This window comes from Syngnathus floridae, chromosome 8 (genome assembly GCF_059516105.1).
Source record: "Syngnathus floridae isolate MCC-2025c chromosome 8, RoL_Sflo_1.0, whole genome shotgun sequence".
NCBI lineage: Eukaryota > Metazoa > Chordata > Actinopteri > Syngnathiformes > Syngnathidae > Syngnathus > Syngnathus floridae.
The window spans coordinates 15,511,406-15,531,457 of NC_142420.1; the positions used below are offsets into that span (position 1 = coordinate 15,511,406).

At 42.1% G+C, this 20,052-nt stretch overlaps 1 protein-coding gene and 1 pseudogene across 11 annotated transcripts in view; one reads left to right on the plus strand and one right to left on the minus strand.

Moving 5' to 3' along the window:
* The first annotated feature begins 499 nt into the window (after nt 1-499).
* Nucleotides 500-2,248, plus strand: LOC148394685 (uncharacterized; annotated as a pseudogene).
* Nucleotides 2,249-3,306: 1,058 nt separating this feature from the next.
* The window catches only part of rab3gap1 (RAB3 GTPase activating protein subunit 1), a 160,491-nt gene continuing 143,745 nt past the window's right edge, over nt 3,307-20,052 (minus strand). For 10 of the 11 annotated variants that reach the window (XM_088383342.1, XM_088383340.1, XM_088383349.1 and 7 more), the window contains 3 exons: nt 15,123-15,238; nt 5,686-5,788; nt 3,307-3,883 (listed from right to left, as the gene is read on the minus strand). In XM_088383342.1, coding sequence (XP_088239468.1) covers nt 3,647-3,883; nt 5,686-5,788; nt 15,123-15,238 — 456 coding nt within the window. In that variant the 3' untranslated portion in view covers nt 3,307-3,646. Of the gene's footprint in view, nt 3,884-5,685; nt 5,789-15,122; nt 15,239-20,052 lie in introns of those variants that run through there. The other variant, XR_015859912.1, reaches the window with a different exon arrangement.

Here is a 20,052-nt window from a genome sequence, read left to right on the forward strand (position 1 = left end):
GTGGAAAGACATTGAGACATTTCTGGATGCCTACATTGGTGTTCTCCTCCTTGCTGGAGTTTACAGATCCAGCAATGAGGCAACTGAGAGTCTCTGGGATATATCAACGGGCAGAAATATTTTCCGGGCAACAAAACAATCTTCAGACCTTTCACATGATCGCAAGAGTCCTCAGATTTGACAATCGAGACACCAGTGCAAAATCTGACAAGCTTGCTCCCATCAGGGATATTTGGGAGAGATGGGTGAAACTTCCACTGATGTTCAACCCAGGGCCAGAGGTGACAGTGGATGAACGTTTTCTCCCTTTCCGAGGAAAATGCCCATTCCGGCAATACTGGGCATGTATTGCCAGGAAAGCCAGGAAAATATGGCATAAAAATTTGGGCAGCCTGTGATGCTAAAACAAGCTATGCGTGGAACCTACAAATTTACACAGGCAAATCTGCAAGCGGCATCCCTGAAAAAAAACAAGGAAAACGTGTAGTCCTCGATTTGACTACTGGACTGCAGGGTCACAACATCACTTGTGACAATTTTTTTTACCAGCTATGACCTTGGACAAGAAATTCTCAGGAGGAAACTCACCATGGTGGGCACAGTAAATAAAAATAAACCTGAGCTGCCCGCTGAAATTTTGCTGGTGAAGGACAGGGCTCCACTTTCCTCCAAATTTGTTTTCACAGATACCACCACTGTTTTTTCATATTGTCCAAAAAACACACGGAATGTGATACTGATGTCCACTCTTCACAAAGATGCTGCTGTGTCATCAGGAAGAGACAAAAAGCCCATCATCATCCTGGACTACAACAAAAACAAAGGAGGAGTGGACAATCTGGACAAGCTGACTGCCACCTACACTTGCCAGCGAATGACCAGGAGATGGCCAATGGTTGTGTTTTACAACATCCTCAATGTGTCTGCATACAATGCATTTGTGTTGTGGACCCATATTCACCAAGGGTGGAATTCAACCCAAAACACCAAGCGGAGTTTCTTGAGGAGCTCGGGAATTCCCTTGTTCAGCCGCACATTGAGCAACGGGAACGGGTGCCCCGAGACCCAGCTGCTGCAGACTTGGTCAGACAGCTTCAGCGGTCACCATGCACGCCATCCACATCCACAGCAACCAGAAGAACATCAGCATCACCTTCCCCCCCAGCAGCCAGTCCTGCCTCAAGCACTCCATCCACAGCCACAATGCCAGTGAGACCACCTTGCTCAAAAAGAAAGAGGTGTCAGGTCTGCCCTAGCAGTATGGACAGAAAAACCTACATAGTGTGCTTCACCTGCAAGAAATACATCTGCAAAGAACACACTAAAAGTGTCACTTTTTGCAACACATGCATCTAAACACACACGCGCACGCACAGGCACACAAACACACACACACACGCGCGCACACACACACACACACACACACACACACACACACACACACACACACACACACACACACACACACACACACAAACAGGCATGTTCTTTGCACATAGTATTTATAGAACAAGTACTTGATTTCTTTTGGTGTGATTTTCTCGATTGGTTGTTGTTTATTTGACCTTGTAAATCTTTGTTTTACTGTAATTTTTTATTATTTATGACTGTTCTGTTTTTCATATTGTTTAATATTGTATTAAAGTTCTATTGTGTGGTTAAAAAAAAGACTTATTTTTGCCCTTTTCTTGAAGTAAATATATACGGGTCCAAAATGACCCGAAACGCCATAGATGTTACTATATTTGATAATATTAAAATGAAAATCTTTTTTTTGTTGAACATTTAAGAACTGTGTTTTAATATCTCTCAGTTACACTCAGGTAACAGAACAACTGATTATTTTGTTGACTTCTTCTCTTAAGGTTCATTTGACCACTTTTTAGACATTGCAAATGAGGGGTATGCTGTATAAACAAAGGCCCAGGGGGCCACAAAAAAATATTAAAACCAATCTTTTCATGGATAAGGGAGCCCAACCAGCTAAACAAGAGTTAAGAAAAACATTGGATGATAAAAGATTGGTTTTAGGGTATTTTATGGCTGATTTAATACACGGGTCCAAAATAACCCGCTAACACCACAGATGGCAGCAGAAAGCTAAAACACATTAGGAAGGTTAAAGAGCACCACCATACACTTCTGCATGAACATTAACCATGCTGTTTTCTTCAGAAAAGTATTTTTGAATTTATGGTTTACCTCATGGGAACAAATGTACAGTAGCCCAATAAATGTAGGCAATACTTTTTGCATATTGACACAAGGGGCGAATATTTTTGGTGACAAATATCTAAAAAGCACTATATTCAAATTTACAATTGGATACAGAAAATCTTGTTTTCAATATTTTGACACTGATTCAGTACATTTGGGCAATATGTCGTACATTACATTGCATTTCTAACAACAAACTGATGGTAACATACAGTTGAAGAAAAACATGTTTAATTAAAGCATTTGATAATGCGGCTTTTGTCATGCTGTCATGTGTCGTCCGGATCACTTCCTGTTTTATTGTGTACTTTTCCTCTCGTTCCAGTCGGTGTGTCCTTCCCCTGTGCGTCCGGTCACGTGAACCCCTGATTCCAAGTGTGTGCACCTGCGTCAATGACCAACTGTCTTCACCTGTGTTCCCCTCCTGTGTCCATATAACCCGCGTCTTTCCCCGTGTCCAGTGCCAGTGCGTCTTGCCTTGTGAAAGAACACTAGCGATCACGAAATCCTCGAGTACCGCCTAGAAGCCTTGTTTGATCACCCATGGTAACTTGGTTACATCGCTATCTCGTTATAGTATTTCCGTCGGTTCGAGGCGCTTTGATTTCCCCTTTTTTCTCCCTCGGTTCGATGTGCCTTAGTTTCCCCCTTTTTTCCCTCATATTGAGGCGCTTTTTGTTACTACTACCAGTGGAGACAATAAACACATCTTTGGACAGTGGAAACTCTGCATTCGAGTCCTCTCCCTGCTCCGCGCCAGACAGCTTTAGACATTAACCATATACTATTGTATTATTATATTTATAAGATTAAACAATATCAATATTTCTAATTGACAAAAGTGCTAATTAATGATGAACAGCATTTCAACCACAGATCCAGAATTATTTTAACTTTGAAAGTGACCATATGAACATTCACGTTTGTGAGGTCATAGTTTTGATAGAGACTAGAGAAGAAAAGGGGGGGCTATACTCAAATTGAAAACTCCGCTTTTAATAAATCAAAAAGTGCAAAAGAGCAAGGAGGAAAAAAAAAAAAAACGCTGAAACATCCATCAAACATTTACCAACAATTAACACAGGTGAATTGTAATTGTGGTTACAACACTGAGTTTATTTCTACAAAGCGATTCATGATGTAATTCTTAGTTGTGAATGAGCAGAATTATATAACCAACCCATTCAATATTGATATGAATCTAGACAGTCTTTTAAAAAAAAAAGTTAACTTTGAGAGATTTTACAATCCATGAATGAAATTATGCATGTTGCAGGTACCCACTATTTTCATTGCAAACAGCTCCTTTTATTTATGTTCAACTGAAAACATCATTGGGTGTTTTTTAGCAACAGGTATTGACATGCAATATCAGGTACATTGGTAATAACTGCATAAAAATGGCATTGCCATGCTGTAGTTTGAAGAATTAAAAGAAAGATGTGTCAGAGGAGAAGGCCCCCACAAGTCTGAATTCCTCTCTCGTCAATACACAGAAAAGCCGTTGAGGAAGAGCCTTGGAATATGGTGCTGGTCGAGGGATGCATGTACGCAACAAAATTTCCCGGCCAGCTGGCGAAGGGAAATCACGAATTTTGCTGTCTCCTTCTGTCAGCTTCCTTTCTTCTTCCTTTCTCTGTTCAGATTCTTTATCCAGAATGGCAGTCTATGGGCAAACATAAGTTGACTGAGTACAATAAATAACTATAACATCCAAATCAGTAAATAATGAATGTGCTTTTTTATTTTCTTTTGGTAAAATGTAAATAAAAATAGAAAATTCTCGTAATGAGACAAATCAGACAGCTGACTCTTTCGAGTCTGAGAAGTGGAATTGTAAGGACTTTATTTGATTTATTTGTATAGCCCTAAATCACAAGCAGTCTCAAAGGGCTTTTGGAGTTTGTATGCTCTCCTCATGCCTGCTTGGGTTTTCGCAAGGTATTTTGTTTCCTTCTACATTCCAAATACATGCATGTCAGGTGACTGAAGGCTCTAAATTCTTAGCAGGTGTGAACGTGCGTTTGAATGATTGTTTATTTATACCCTGCGATTGGTAAGCGACCGGTTCGCTGTGTAACAAGCCTCTTGCTCTAAGATGGGCTCCAGCACTTCCGCAACCATACTAAGATATAAGGTTCGGAAAATGAATGAACGAATGAGTACAGATGAAAAAATTGTATTAAAAAGTACTACATTTTTTACTTTTATTCAGAAAATGTATGTTTGGAATAGTAATGAGGTATGTATATTCAAACAGCATACACCGTTCAAAAGTTTGAGGTCACTTAGAAATGTACTTAATTTTAAAATAAAATCATTATCTTTCAATGAGGATAACATTACACCAATCAGGAATACACTCTATATATTGTTAATGTGGTAAATGACTATTCGAGCTACTGCTTTTTAACGCACTATCTGCATCGGTGTATAAAAGACCCATTTCCAGCAACCATCCCTCCAGTGTTCTAATGGTCCATTGTCTTTGCTATCAAAATCTTCAAAATCTCTTATGCACACACTCACACACATTCTCTCGCACGCTCTCAAACACTCACTGAGTTTTTCCCTGCCCTCTTGGGAGCTTAAGGTCAGGGGATGCTTTGAGAATAATTGTCAATTTGTTTTGTATATGTGAAGCCCTTTGAGACTGCTTGTGATTTAGGGCTATATAAATAAACTTGACTTGACATTCTCACTCACGCGCACACGCGCGCACACCTGTTTGAGTAGGGTTCCTTGGCACACACGAATAGATCGGTAGCTTGAGCTATGATGTTACATCGCTGTGACCTTTCTCTTGCTTTCACTGGCTTTCCCTTCTCTATGACACTGCACATACTACGTAGGAGTTGATCTCAGTTAAGACTGCACGGTCACACTATCACACAGGCTCGGCAGAGTTGCCCCCTTGCAGGTGGGCAGCCAGGCTGTTAGGGCCCTGAACTCGCTACCCCCTTCTGCGTAGCGTGCGGCACTGTTGCGCTATTTTCGGGAATGTCTGCTGTACGCGCACTTGCTCCTTTTTTTTTCTGCTCCTCTTATTTATTTATTTATTGTTGTGTTATTTATTCATTATTTATTCAGCACGCTTTTGTTGTACTTGTTTACTTGTTTGTCTGTTGTGAGCCATGTCTTGTCACCGTGGGATAGGGGGGAACGAAATTTCGGTTTCTTTGTGTGTCTTTGGCATGTGGAGAAATTGACAATAAAGCTGACTTTGAAAAAAAAAAAAAAAAAAAAAGACGATAAGAGTAGGTATCCTAGAGGTCGGGGTGAGACCTTCTTCCACAATCTCGCAGAGGAGGCTCCATGGCCATGTCTAAACCTTTCTGGAATCCATTAAATAGGTCAACTGCAGTTTTCCGGTAGTCACTATTAGCATAGCAAGTATTAAAGTTAAAAAAAATTGGGAAAATATATCACACCCATACGCACACACAACAACAAAGGACTGATGCTTACCTCTTTCGTAATATGAAACAGCCTGTGGATGATGCCACCAACCTTTCCCTGACCAGCTCCAATCACCACAACTTCAGGCTCTTCTAGCAAAGAGTTAAGAAATCTGAAAAAAATAAAATAAAAGTAAAGTGGTCAAGTCATCAAATTTAAATGCACACACATTCAACAAAAGCCCCCAATGCTTCCTAAAAATCCAAGGTGTCAAGTAACTAAGTAAAAACACTTAATTACTATATTAGGCAAAGCAAAGTAATTCAAAGTGATCAGTGATTCTTCCTCCCCACACAGGGTTTGAACATGTGGTGCAACATCAATGACTTAGAAGCGCAGAGCATCGATCACCGATCACTAAGCTAATGTGTAAAGTGTGTAAATTTGGTTATGGTGTATGGTTTTTTTTTTTTTAGAAATGGTTCGGTAGTGACCCTCATAAATTTTTGGTTGAAAGTTTCGTGTAGCTTTAAGAAAATGGGAGGCTGAACTGTGCAAGACCTACAAAAACGTCATTTACTAAACCTAACAAAGTCTGATATTTTGATTTTACCGTATATTTCAGACTATAAGCCGCAACTTTTTTCTCAAATTTTGAATCCTGCGGCTTATATAGGATTTTTTCTGTGATTTTTGTGATGACTTGATCACTTTGATACACTCGTAAAGAGGCTGAGGACCGCTGTTGTGCGGCAGTGCTTTACTGGGCGGAGGGATATGTCACACAGGAGAAAAGTGGTGTGTTGATCGCATGTCCATCCGCCAGGCAAATAGTGCTGTATAATTCACACAAAGAAGAGACAGAACAAGATCAAGACGGACATTACTGAAAGGAAGCTTGTATACACACCGTCATTATGGGGGACAAATGAAACGCATATTATACCGCTTGTAAGTTAAAGGCAGTCGATTTGGCCCATTGTTGATGACATCGTGTTGCGTTACCCTTTTTTTTATTTCCCAGTCACGTCTACTCTGGAGCTATACGTGTAGCTCGCTAGTTTAATGTAACTTAGCGCTTCGTGCATGAATAAAATTAGCATGAACAAACCCTCATCATAGAAAATGCTAGAAGAAATGCATAAAAGCGACGACAAAAGAGAGACTGAGACTGTGTGGCGAAGGATATCTAACGCTATTCCAATCGGACACTGAGGACGAAGACTTCAATGGTTTCAGTGCACAGGAGGAAGATGAAGACGGCTCTTTTTTTACTTTTACTGGTATGTTTTTTAACGAACCCGGTTAGTGCTGTACTACCGTGTTGCTGCTGTGTTACCGCCGCGTCTCAGTGACTTTTACCTGTATGTTTTTTTTTAATCCAGCCTTATTAGTGCTGTGTTACTTCCGTGTTGCTGCGGTATTACTGCTGTGTCACAGGCAGGGTTTGGAAAGAAATGTTAAGGTATGTTATTAAAACTTTAAAAAGGCTTTCTGTGTACCGTCTTTCTTTGTAAATAACTCGCGTGCACACTTCCGTGTTGCTGCGGTACTCCTGCTGCATCACAGGCAGCGTTTCGAAAGACCGGTTACAGTATGTTAATAAAACTTTAAAAGGCTTTCTGTGTATTGTCTTTCTTTGTAAATAACTCGTGCGCTCGTGTGGCTTATATAAGAAAAATATGTACTATATATCCCTGGAATTTAGCTGGTGCGGTTTATAGTATGAAAATTACGATACTTTGGAATTTGGCCTAATTTTAGTGTGTGTGTGTGTGTGTGTGTGTGTGTGTGTGTGTGTGCGCGCGTTTGTGTGTAAATTAAAGTTAGGACCTCTAGGTTTTTCAAACGAACTCATTTATTAACTGTAGCCGCCTTCGGATTAATGAACTGATTTCAGGTTAACATTAAACCTTCTTAAACTAGTATAATAAAAAAACGTGGTGCCCCTTGTAGTGGTTGATCATACTGCAGGCAGTCGATTTCTGCCACCACTAACAAAATGATTAATTATTTAAGTAACTAATTAATAATTGGTTACTTATTTAGTTAATTTGAGCATTAATTACCACATATTTGCTACAGCTGTTTGCAAAGAAAGATAGTGTTTTTGAGGGTATAAACCTGGGCTCAAAATTGTAAATCTTTACACACACACCAGGCCTTTAAAATTAATTACATTTGGAGCAATCTAAATATGTGGGAACACAACAAACTTTGCACACTCATTGGGGCTGGTGAAATTATCGATATATTATAGTCAATTGGGCTTGCGATATGGCCATAACTTCATATCTTGATATTTTTGCCTGATACCTCATTAACGATAAGATAACAATATGGTTCAGTGAAAATGAAATACAAAACAAAATTATCCGTACAGCTAGTCCCCACGGGGGTCGCGGGCGTGCTGGAGCCTATCCCAGCAGTCATCGGGGAGTAGGCGGGGGACACCCTGAACTGGTTGCCAGCCAATCGCAAGGCACACAGAGACGAACAACCATTCAAACTCGCACTCACACCTAGGGACAATTTGGAGTGCTCAATCAGCCTACCAAGCATGTTTTTTTTTTTTTTTTTTTTGGTAATGTGGGAAAAAAACGGAGTGCCCGGAGAAAATCCACACGGGCCCAGGGAGAAAATGCAAACTCCACACAGGGAGGGCCGGAGGTGGAATCGAACCCGCACCCTCCTAACTGTGAGGCGGCCGTGCTAACCAGTGCACCCAAAAGGATGTGGAAAGTGTAATTTTTTTACTGTTTGCCATCAACATTAGCAAAGTGACAAGTAAATTGAAAATAATGAAATTTCCATTGTACTCCAACTGTGTTTTAATGATAAATACAGTGGGGGAAATAAGTATTTGACCCCTTGCTGATTTTGCAGGTTTGCCCACTTGCAAAGAATGCAACGATCTATAATTTTAATCATATGTACATTCTAACAGTGAAAGTCAGAATCCCAAAGAAAATTCCAGAAAATCACATCATATGAATTTATATAAAAATTGATAACCGTCTGATGAGGAAAAACAAGTATTTGAACCGCTGAACAAACAGCATGTTAATATTTTGTAGAAAAGCAATTATTGGCCAGCACAGATGTCAAACGGTTTTTATAGTTGGTGACAAGCTTTGTGCACATTTCGGCAGGGATGTTGGCCCACTCCTCCCTGCAGACAGCCTCCAAATCATTCAGGTTCCGAGGTTGTCGCCTGGCAACTCGAATTTTAAGCTCCCTCCAAAGATTTTCAATTGGATTCAGGTCTGGAGACTGGCTAGGCCACTCCAGAACCTTGATGTGCTTCTTCTTCAGCCACTCTTTTGTTGCTTTGGCGGTGTGCTTAGGATCATTGTCGTGCTGAAACACCCATCCTCGACCCATCTTCAGCTCTCTCACTGAGGGAAGGAGATGTTGGTCCAGAATTCTACGATACATGGCCCCGTCCATCCTCCCCTCAATACGATGGAGTTGTCCCGTCCCCTTGGCTGAAAAGCACCCCCAAAGCATGATGTTGCCACCACCATATTTGACGGTGGGGATGGTGTTCTTTGGGTTGTACTTGGTGTTCTTTGCCCTCCAAACACGACGACGACGAGTTGAGGCCAAAAAGTTCTATTTTGGTCTCATCTGACCACAACACCTTATTCTAGGCCTCGTCTGAGTGGTCCAGGTGCTGAATGGCGAACTTCATGCGGGCCTGTACATGTTTCTTCTTGAGCAGGGGGACCTTCCGTGCACGGCAGGATTTCAATCCATGACGGCGTAGTGTGTTACCAACCGTTTCTTTTGTAACTGTGGTCCCAGCTGCCTTCAGTTGATTCATCAGTTCCCCCCTTGTGGTTTTGGGATGATTCCTCACCATTCGCATGATCAGGGAGACCCCACGAGGTGAGATCTTGTGTGGAGGCCCAGACCGAGGGAGGTTGGCGGTGGTGTGGTGCTTCTTCCATTTCCTGATAACTGCACCAACAGTTGATCTTTTCTCTCCAAGTTGCTTTCCGATTCTCTTGTAGCCCATCTCAGCCTTGTGTAGATCAACAATCTTGTCCCTGATGTCCGTAGAAAGCTCTTTGGTCTTGCCCATGGTGGTGATGTTGGATGCTGGTTGTTTGGGTGTTGACAGGTGTCTTTTATACAGGTAACGAGGTGAGGGAGGTGTATTTGATGTAGATAATTGGTTGGGATTGGGGCTGTGTCTTAAAGAAAGACTAACTGGCTTGTAGGAGCCAGAATACTTGCTGTTTGTCCAGGGGTTCAAATACTTGTTTTTTCTCATCAGACGGTTATCAATTTTTGTAAATTCATATGATGTGAATTTCTGGAATTTTCTTTGGGATTCTGTCTCTCACTGTTAGAATGTACATATTATTAAAATAGTAGATCGTTGCATTCTTTGCAAGTGGGCAAACCTGCAAAATCAGCAAGGGGTCAAATACGTATTTCCCCCACTGTAAATGCTAGAACAGAAGTGATTATGGTTCGTGTGCGTGCATGTTAGCTGCATCATGTTGCACGACCCTAGTAAGGATGAGCAGTTCAGAGTATGGATAAATGTGTTGTGTGGCTTGGGCTGAAAAATAACCAAAAAGACAGTTTGCGCTTTAAGTCACATGACGATGTTTGTTTATGCCTGGTTTGCATTTGTAGGCTCCCAATACAATATGCTGCAATAAATGACTTTTAATTAATATTAAATGACTTTTTATTAATCTACAAAAAAATAGTGGCAGTAAAGGAATACGCGTGTTACTACAGAAATAGGATATGGCTTACGCGGACGTGGATTTATGTATCGCATTATATGCTGTCACGAAGCGGCTGCGTTTGCTTCTTCGGTCTGCTCCCTCCTTCGCTTGCACTCTCTCTTGACTGGCCTGTTGATACTGATGGGAAATTGAAGCTTCATATGTGCTTCATGAACCAATTGTATTTTTTTACTCCTGTAAATGGCACTCTTGGTTTACATAAAGAGGTTTAAGAAATGGCAAGAAACTGTGGTTACAGCCCAATGGTGAATAGGGAGTGCCATAGAGAGATCAATAAACAACAACTGGGTCATTTAAAGTGAAGACACCTTGCAATTTTAGTATTGACACAAGGTTGATACCCAATTTGCTTTGGCATTATAAAATGATGTGGTGGACCAAATATGCCCCCCAGGCCTTGAGTTTGACACCTGTGGTTTGGAGTTGGTCCGGTGTTTTCCCAACAACAAACCCTGCGTGTCCTCTGATATTAAAGGCTCTGCTTAGTGAGAAGAAGAGAGCCTTTGGTTCGGGGGACGTGGTGGAGCTGCGTAGAGTCCAGAAGGAACTCCGGCTGAAGATCAGGGAGGGGAAGGAGAACTACAGGAGGAGGCTAGAGAAGCAAATGGAGCTTAACAACACCAGGAACATCTGGAGGGGTCTGCAATCCATCTCGGGCCATGGTAAAGGGGTTGATCGGAAACCAGCTGGTGGGGACAAGGACTGGGCGGATAAATTCAATCTGTTCTTCAACAGCTTTGATTCCGCCTCCCCCCCGCCCCTTCACCCCGCTCCTTCCCCGGTCTGCTCTCCCCCCCTCCACAGCTCAGCCTGCCACCTTCAACACTCCAGCCCCCCCGCCACATCACCAACCCCCTCTCACGCCCCCGAAGACACTCTTCAGTCTTCACTCCACCACCCCAGTCTTCCAACACCCCCCTCTCCTTTACAGTTCTTCAGGTGAGGAGTCACCTCAGAAAGATCAAGGCAGGGAAGGCCCCGGGCCCAGACGGCATCTGTCCGAGACTGCTCAGGGACTGTGCGGACCAGCTGAGTGGCGTGGTCATGTACCTGTTCAACCTGAGCCTGAGCCTGAACAAAGTTCCAGTCCTGTGGAAGACCTCCTGCGTGGTCCCCGCACCAAAGGTGCCGCGCCCAAAGGAGCCTACCACTTCAGGCCTATTGCCTTGACTCCCCACCTGATGAAGACTATGGAGAGGATCGTCCTGGGTTACCTGCGTTCACTGATGGGAGCGCAGCTGGACCCCGTGCAGTTTGCTTATCGGCCTGGTGTTGGGGTGGACGATGCAGTAATTTACTTACTGCACACCGACAGGCCGCAGTATGTGAGGTTATATCGCTGTGAGTCTGACGTGGTGCGCTGCAGCACAGGTGTCCCCCAGCGTACGGTACTCTCTCTTTTCCTTTTCACCATGTACACTTCGGACTTTACCCACGACACCGCACACTGCCACATCCAGAGGTTCTCCGACAACACGGCCATTGTTGGATACGTTTCGGAGGGGAACGATCTGGAATACAGGACGGTCATCAGGGACTTTGTCAGCTGGTGTGAGCTCAACCAGCTTCAGCTGAACACCAGCAAGACGAAGGAGATGATTGTAAGCTTCGGGAGGACAGCACCCCACTTCACTCTGGTGAACGTCCAGGGATCGGACATTGAGGTAGTGGAGAACTACAAATTCCTGGGTGTTCGCCTTAACAACAAACTGGACTGGACTGATCACACCTACGCCCTGTACAAAAAGGGGCAGTGTTGCCTCCACCTGCTGAGGAGACTGAGGTCCTTCGGTGTGTGCAGGGCTCTCCTCAGGACCTTCTCTGACTCTCTGGTGGCCTCAGCCATCCTCTACGCTGTGGTCTGCTGGGGTGGGGGCAGTACGGACCGGGAAAGGGGGAGACTAAATAAGATGGTCAGGAGAGCGAGCTCTGTCCTGGGCTGTCCCCTGGATTCGATTGAGGTTGTGGATGAGAGGAGGACGTTAATTAAGCTGAAATCCATCATAGACAACACCTCTCACCCCCTCCATGACAGACTTTTACACCCACGGTGTAGGGAGGAAAGATTCCGCAGGTCCTTCATTCCCACTGCTGTCAGACTCTACAACATGCGTGGCACCTGATCACATGTTTCGTCTCTACCGCAACTAGCGGCACTTGTCTTTGTCCTTGTCTGTTATTTATCCTTTTTAAAATTTGGCAATTGCATTCTTGCACTCTTGTATGCTGCTGTGACAAGAAAATTTCCCCGCTGTGGGATGAATAAAGTTCTATCATCATCATCATCATCATCATCTCAAAGCATCAAATCTTCAGCCCCACGTCAGCTCACTCCATGCTAACATCAATAAGGAATTTACAAAAGGGACTGAATTTCACAAGCACAAGTTGGACACTTTGAAAAGTCAGGCAGAAAAACAGGTACAGTTTTTCCCCAAAATTACGAAACACCCAGAGACTGTCATGCTTGCATCGTATCAACTGGCTTGGAACACTGCACGGGCTAAAAAGCCATAAAATGAAGGGGAGTTCATTAAAAAATGCTTTGGTGACGTTGTTGAAATTTTGTCTCCTGAAAACGACTAAAACGAATGGTATCAGACATCCAACTGTCCCGCCACAGTATTGAACACAGAATATCGAACATTAACACGGCTATTGAATCGCAGTTGCACTCTGATCTTCAAGCATGTGAGTATTTTAGTGTCGCATTTGATGAGAGTTGTGACATATAAGACAAGCCTCAGCTGGCAATATTTGCACAGTCAGTGTCAAAAGATTGTGTGATCAAAGAAGAACTCCTTGATGGTGTGCCATTTAAAGACAGAACCCGTGGCATAGATGTGAAAGAAATAATGATGGCTGCATTTGCGAAAGCAAATCTCCCCATACCGAAGCTAACGGCAATAGCCACGGATGGAGTGCCAGCCATGATCGGATCTGTGAACGGACTTGTGGGGCTGGGCAAAGCTGATCAAACATTTCCCGAGTTTCTAAATCATTGAATCTAAACAACGTCATGAAGCCTGCAATGGAAATTGTCAACTACATCCACACTCACGCGCTTAACCGCAGGCAATTCAAAAATCTCATCGCTGAGCTGGACCAAGGACTGCCAGGTGACCTGCCACTGCACTACACTGTGAGGTGGCTGTCAAAAGGCAAGGTGCTCGCTCGTGTCTTTGAGATCTTGGATGCCGTGAAACTGTTCATGGAGGAGAAGGACAAGGACTATCCCGAGCTCTCGGACGTCAAGTGGATTATGGATCGACATGTTGTGTCATTTGGACAGACTGAACCTGACCCTGCAGGGTAAGTTAAAAATGCTGCTTGACCTGGTGCAAAGTGTGTTTGCGTTTGTCAGTAAACTGAAGCTGTTCAAGGAGCATATTCAAAAGGGAGATATAACACATTTTGCCACTCTGCTACAAGCCAGCAGGCAAATCACCAACGCCGCCCTGAATAAGCAAAGAGCCAGAGATGCAACACTGGTTGAAAACCGGCTTTGTCATCCGGTTCCGTGATCTACAACTGAAAAGGCCATAGATAACGTTCCTCGTCGACCCATTTAATGTGGAGACGGACTGTTTGAAAGCCCCACTCGTCACAGATGAGGCTGCGGCTGAGTTGGAGATGATCGCTCTTTTTAAGGAGGACCAACTGAAACCTGTTTTAAGGGAAGGGACCATTGAGTTCTGTAAAAGTGTGCCAATGTAAAAATACCCCAATGTCAAACGGGCTGCGCTGAAGATACTGTCAATGTTTGGGTCAACATACATCTGCGAGTCTGTCTTTTCTACCCTGAAGCACCTGAAATCAAAGCATCGATCCGTTCTGACTGACACCCATGTGAAAGAATTGCTTCGAATGGCAACAACAGAATACAAGCCAGATTTGAAGAGGATTGTTCAAGGCAAGGAATGCCAGAAGTCACACTAAGCAACATGGATCGTAAGTGAAAAAAAACACAATTGTAAATTATTCTGGGTTTTTTTTTGTGAACTGAGGGTTTGTGTGTGTGTGAGATAGTGCACACAATGTTCATTGTTGAAAATGACTGGCCTGTGGTCTTAGTAATGTACAATTTCTGTCATTATCATCATTTATCATTTATTGTGTGACATGATAATGTCACACAATAAATTTGGCTGAGCAGAGGTGTGTGTGTGTGTAAGACAAAGGGATGATGTTCATGTGTGCCCACGTGTATGACGTGGCTCTTTGCGGTAACACAGGAAGGAATGTGGCTCTTAGTCTTTGACTGGTTGGCCACCCCTGCCCTATGTACAAAAAATGAGCTATGATTTTTTGTTTTTTTTTGAATGCCCATTTCTGGACCACTTTTGCACATTAAAGGAGCTCATATTTCACACACTTGTCTTAGAGCAGGAGTGGGTAATTCTGGTCCTTGAGGGCCGGTGTCCTGCATGTTTTCTATTTTACCCTGTTGCAACACACCTGATTCAAATAGTCAGATAATTAGCAAGGGCTGCAGAAGCTGGATAACCATCCTGATCATTTGAATCAGGTGTGTTGCAGCAGGGACACCTATAAAACATGCAGGACACCAGCCCTCGAGGACCGGAATTACCCACCTCTGTCTTAGAGGGTTCTACCAACTGACTTCAGATTGGGCTGGACCATCTCAAGGCGTTGTGGCGGATAAATTTGAATCAAGATTGGCTTGATCTATTGTGAGTACGCACCACTTATGTGCCCCCCCTGGATATAACTTACAGTCTTAGTTTCTCTCTTTGGTCTTCATTCTCAGCCTCAGCAATACCAAACTTTGTCTTGAGAGACCGAAACTGGGCGATGATCATTTCCATGGCAATCAAAGAGTCAATGCAATCCTATAGAAGAGAAATGTCACAAACAGATATCTCAAGATTTGAGCAGTACAAAATTCCGTGTTGCCCTTTAAGAATAAATACAACTGAAAGACATTTTATATAAGTGTGGTTCTCAGAGAGTGTGGTCCGACTGGATGGGCCAAATGCTACATTATTTCAAGAATTATCATTTCCTTCCCTTTACAATCAATCACCACATTTCACTGCTTACAATATTGCACACATATTGCAGAGATGAAATAAAATGACTGAGATTTGAACAGTCATGTGTGTGTGAATGCAAACTGAGTGTTGAATAATAGCCATCGTGGCAACTTTCTCTGTGCCATCACAAAACAACCATGTACTTAAGAGCTCTTAATACCTTTAAACGTCATCAGCTTCAAAGACGGCAGTTACCAATAAACTGGCAGAATGTCAATGCTACACAATACCATTTAATTGAGTCCTACGCTGTACATTGTTGTGATGATGCGCCAATATAACAAATAGGTTGGATGGCCTGACGTTATCTGTGTCACTTTAACTAGCACAAAAAAACTTTGAGGAGACCCTGCCGCACAAAAAACTACATATGTGCTGAAATGCTTTACGGCATGTCACTTCCCCCTGTCCTTGCAAAGATGGAAGTTGATAAAATTGTCTACGCACCATTACTGCTGGCAGAAGCTCCACAATATCCAAAAAAACGGCTGCAAGATGTTAACATGGTAACGATAACATAAATGATAATGGCGACAGGGGGGAAGTTAGAGAACGAGATTTGAACCTGTGATGCGCAGGCTTGAAGTTTTTTTTTTTTTTTCACGACAACCGCTCTCTATGTGCTGCGAGGCAGCAAACTCAATCACACAGGATTTTAGTTGTGTCTCCCAAATGATTCACGACAATTAAAGGTGTGGAATTACCGTTCGCTCTTCTGTATCAGCTGTCACTGTCACTCTCGCTCCTGCTCCAGCATGCTGCTCAGTCACAAGTTGTCACAATACCCGCAACAATGCCAAAAGGTATAAAGTTTAAAATGACTTCCTTACCAGGATTCGACTCTGGATTATAGCCCAGGGAAGAATGAAATCCAAGTGGGTTAGTGCAAAATAATATATACTGGGCATTCTAGTTGTTCTCTATTTTTGTTGATGGCGAGAGAGAGAGAGGCGCAGAGGTTTTATCATTATTAATTCTAAACATTCATATCACATTTGGTCTGAAAGTAGTGTTTTTTTCCTCTTCTTTATGATAAAGAAATATTTTTTTGCGGATATTCTGACAACTTGTGTGTGACTGACGGCTGTAATGTGACGTATGAATGCAAAGTGCACATGCGTGAGGAGTTGCGGGCTTGAGGAAGAAGGCGGGAGCAGGAGAAAGACTATGTGCGATGTGTATAAACTTACTAGAAGTCGAGTTGAACAAGAGGAGATTGCTATTAATAAAATTAGGACTGTAGTGCGACCACTGTCTCCCTGTGGTGTGTTGTTGGGCCGCTGGCTTCCTCCGATGTGTGCCAATAGCGATTTTGTAGGTGAGGCCATCCTTGGAGAAACGTCTCCCCTGTGTTTTCTGACTAGTTAGGTGGCAAGCAGGAACGAATAACAACTTATAAACATTAATAAATAATATAAACATAAAATAACGGGATGGAAACTGAGTTCCTGTAAAGTTGTCATTTTGAAGATTCCTCCCGACAGCGGAGATTTGTGATGCACCTCATTTAGGAGTTAGCCAGTACTCTCTCAAGTGTCTCCAGTTAATCCAAAATAGCAGAGTGAATAGCCGCTCGCCTCCTAACTGGAGCTCACAAGTGGGATCACATAACTGCAATTCTGGCCTGCCTCCACTGGCTCTAATACATTTTAGAGTTAATTTTAAGATATTTCTATTGTCCATATATCTATATCTTCTATTCCTCACCCCAGTCTACCTTTCTGAGCTCTTCCACCCTAACGTACCGGCCCGGTGCCTCAGGTCAGCAGACCAGGCTCGACTGGAAGTGCCGAGGTATAAGTGGAGCCTCAGAGGTGATCGAGCCTTTTTTGTTTAAATTACCTCCCCTTAAATGTTAGTTCTTTTGAATTATGCGTTTGAATAAACTGATGATAATGGTTCAGTACATTAAAAGAAAACTGTCATGCCCATCACTACAATTTTGACACGTCCGTGATTGTGCGCAGTCGAGAAGACTATTCATAACGGTAACACTGTGAGAGGCAAATTTAAAAATAATCCTCAGCAAAGAAAACATAATGTCAATGCCTTGGCTTGCTTTTATCTTGAAGTCCTGGCAGCGCATTGACTTGTAGTTCAGGCCAGTTTATTTTGTCGTCACAAACTGTTTGCCACCAATATCAACACAACACCATTCCCAAATCACGTTCAACAGCTAATTAATGACAATAAGAACAAACAAACAAAAAACTAATTAATTAGGCTGTCGAGCAGCAGACAGTATATTTTTTTTTTTTGGTCACATTCCGGAAATCGAACTCACGGGGTTGGCACACAATACAGGCAAGTGCACCCCTCCAACCATCAGTGGCTCCGGCAGCCGACAGTCTTGTGGCAGAGAGACATTCTCATATGATGTCATCTCATGGTGCTGTCTCCGCTCCTCCCAATATTCGCAAAATAATCACAAATGGAAATGGGGATAAGTCCCACGTTCATTTTGCCCATTTTCACTAAATTCACTTCAAAATTCAAAACACTGGATGGAAACCCAACTATTGCTATCTTTGAAGAACTAGAAGCATCAAAAATGCTACCACAATGCAAACAAAAATTCACAAAAGTGACTCTCCTGTTTATTCTCCTGTCACATTTGCATCAATTTTTAAGTCATCAATTTTCTTGCATTCTGCTCAATAAAAAAAAAGCATTTTGAAAACGGGAAAAAAATCTCATGAGGCATTATTTTATATCAAAAAACTCATGGACTCAATTTCGTAAGACATTTTGTCTCGTGTCTTGTCCCATGCTTAATTGTGTTGTGTCGCGATGCGTCTAATTGTATTCTATAGATGTCCAGTGTGAAAACAGATTTTTGTTTTTGTTTGCAGGATTAAAAAAAAAACTATTACTCACGAAATAACTATTAAGACAACCCCAAGCTTGTGTGAATAGATACATTTAGGGTCCAACACTAAAATATTTACAGATTATTCACAAACCAAATTTGAACTATGTTAAATGTACTTATGTGCATAGTTGTTAGCGAAAGCGGATATGGATGTTTTTAAGTGATTGCACTCCAAAGACGTTATTTACGAGCCTCTGGCTTCTTTTATTATTGCCCAGCCTTTGATAGTAGGCTGTTTTAAGTCTCACCTAAGAACATTAAATTATTGTTGCGACAGGACATTTGATCACTTTGTGTGCTTCCTGTTCTCTCTGATGTTCAACCAAGTTTATTACAATAGTCTTCCTATTTTATGCACAATCTACGTACATGCATTGACTATTAAGCAAGTTCCACGGCCCAGAAATAACACTTGATACTGTAATGACGACTGCCTGACACATTTGTAACAGAAAACAAAGACACGAAATGCTTTAAGCCTGCAACCAAGGGGCACTGAAAGTGGTCTGTATTTTTTTTTTTACTTTTTATTCTGAGATTGAGATTATTCTGAGATTAATTCAACATTGCAAACATTGTAATCTCCTACCAAGTAAAAATTTACCAGTCTATTTTTACTCCTTCTTCCCTCTCACATTACTTTTGTCATAAAAAATTCCATCATTCTTTTATCTTTCATTCTTTTCTTATCATCTTTCTCATATACTTTGCGGAAGAAGTTGTGCAGTTTTTCACACCCTGTGTTGTGCGTACACAGCATTGATGAGTGAGGGTGTGTAAATGTGCACGTTTCCCCATTGTTGAGCTAGTTTGTGAAGTTGCTAATGTTAGGGAAAGAGACTGCAGACTGCAGATATTTAACTTTAGGAGTTGTTTGAGATTCAGCATATGGTGTCTGACTTGGGTCTCAGTCTAATCTAACAGCTAAAACACCTGAAGAGACTGTTAAATGAATGAATGACTGAAAATAATTACTAAAGGAATATTAATTATTCTATTTAAATACAAACTGGATTCGGTTGAAGTTGGGAAATTGAGTAAAATGTAAACAAAACCAAAATACAATGACTTGAAATTATTCAATTGAATACACTACAAAGACAACATACGTATCTAACGTTCAAACTAATAAACTTAATTGTTTTTTGCCAAATAATAATTAACTTCGAATTTCATGGCTGCAACACTTCTAGTAGAAGTTGGGAAAGGTGGAAAAAAATACTGAGAAAGCTGAGAAAAGCTCATCAAACACCTATTTGGAACATCCCAAATGTGATCAGGCTAATTGGGTACCTTGAATGGGTATAAAAGGTGCCTCCCCAAACATGCTCAGTCCTTCACAAGCAAGGATGGAGCGAGGTTCACTACTTTGTCCACAACTGCGTGAGAAAATAGTTGAACAGTTTAAGAAGAACATTTCTCAAAGCAAACTTGCAAGGAATTTAGGGATTTCAACATCTACGGTCCATAATATCATCAAAAGGTTCAGAGAATCTGGTGAAATCACTGCACGTATAAGTGCCATGGCCGGAAACCAAGACTGAATGACCGTGACGTTCGATCCCTCAGACAGCACTGCCTTAAAAACCGACATGAGTGTGTAAAGGATATCACCAAATGGGCTCAGGAAAACTTCAGAAAACCACTGTCAGTAAATACGGTTCATCACTACATCAGTAAGTGCAGGTTAAAACTATACCATGCAAAGCAAAAGACGTTTATGAACAACATCCAGAAA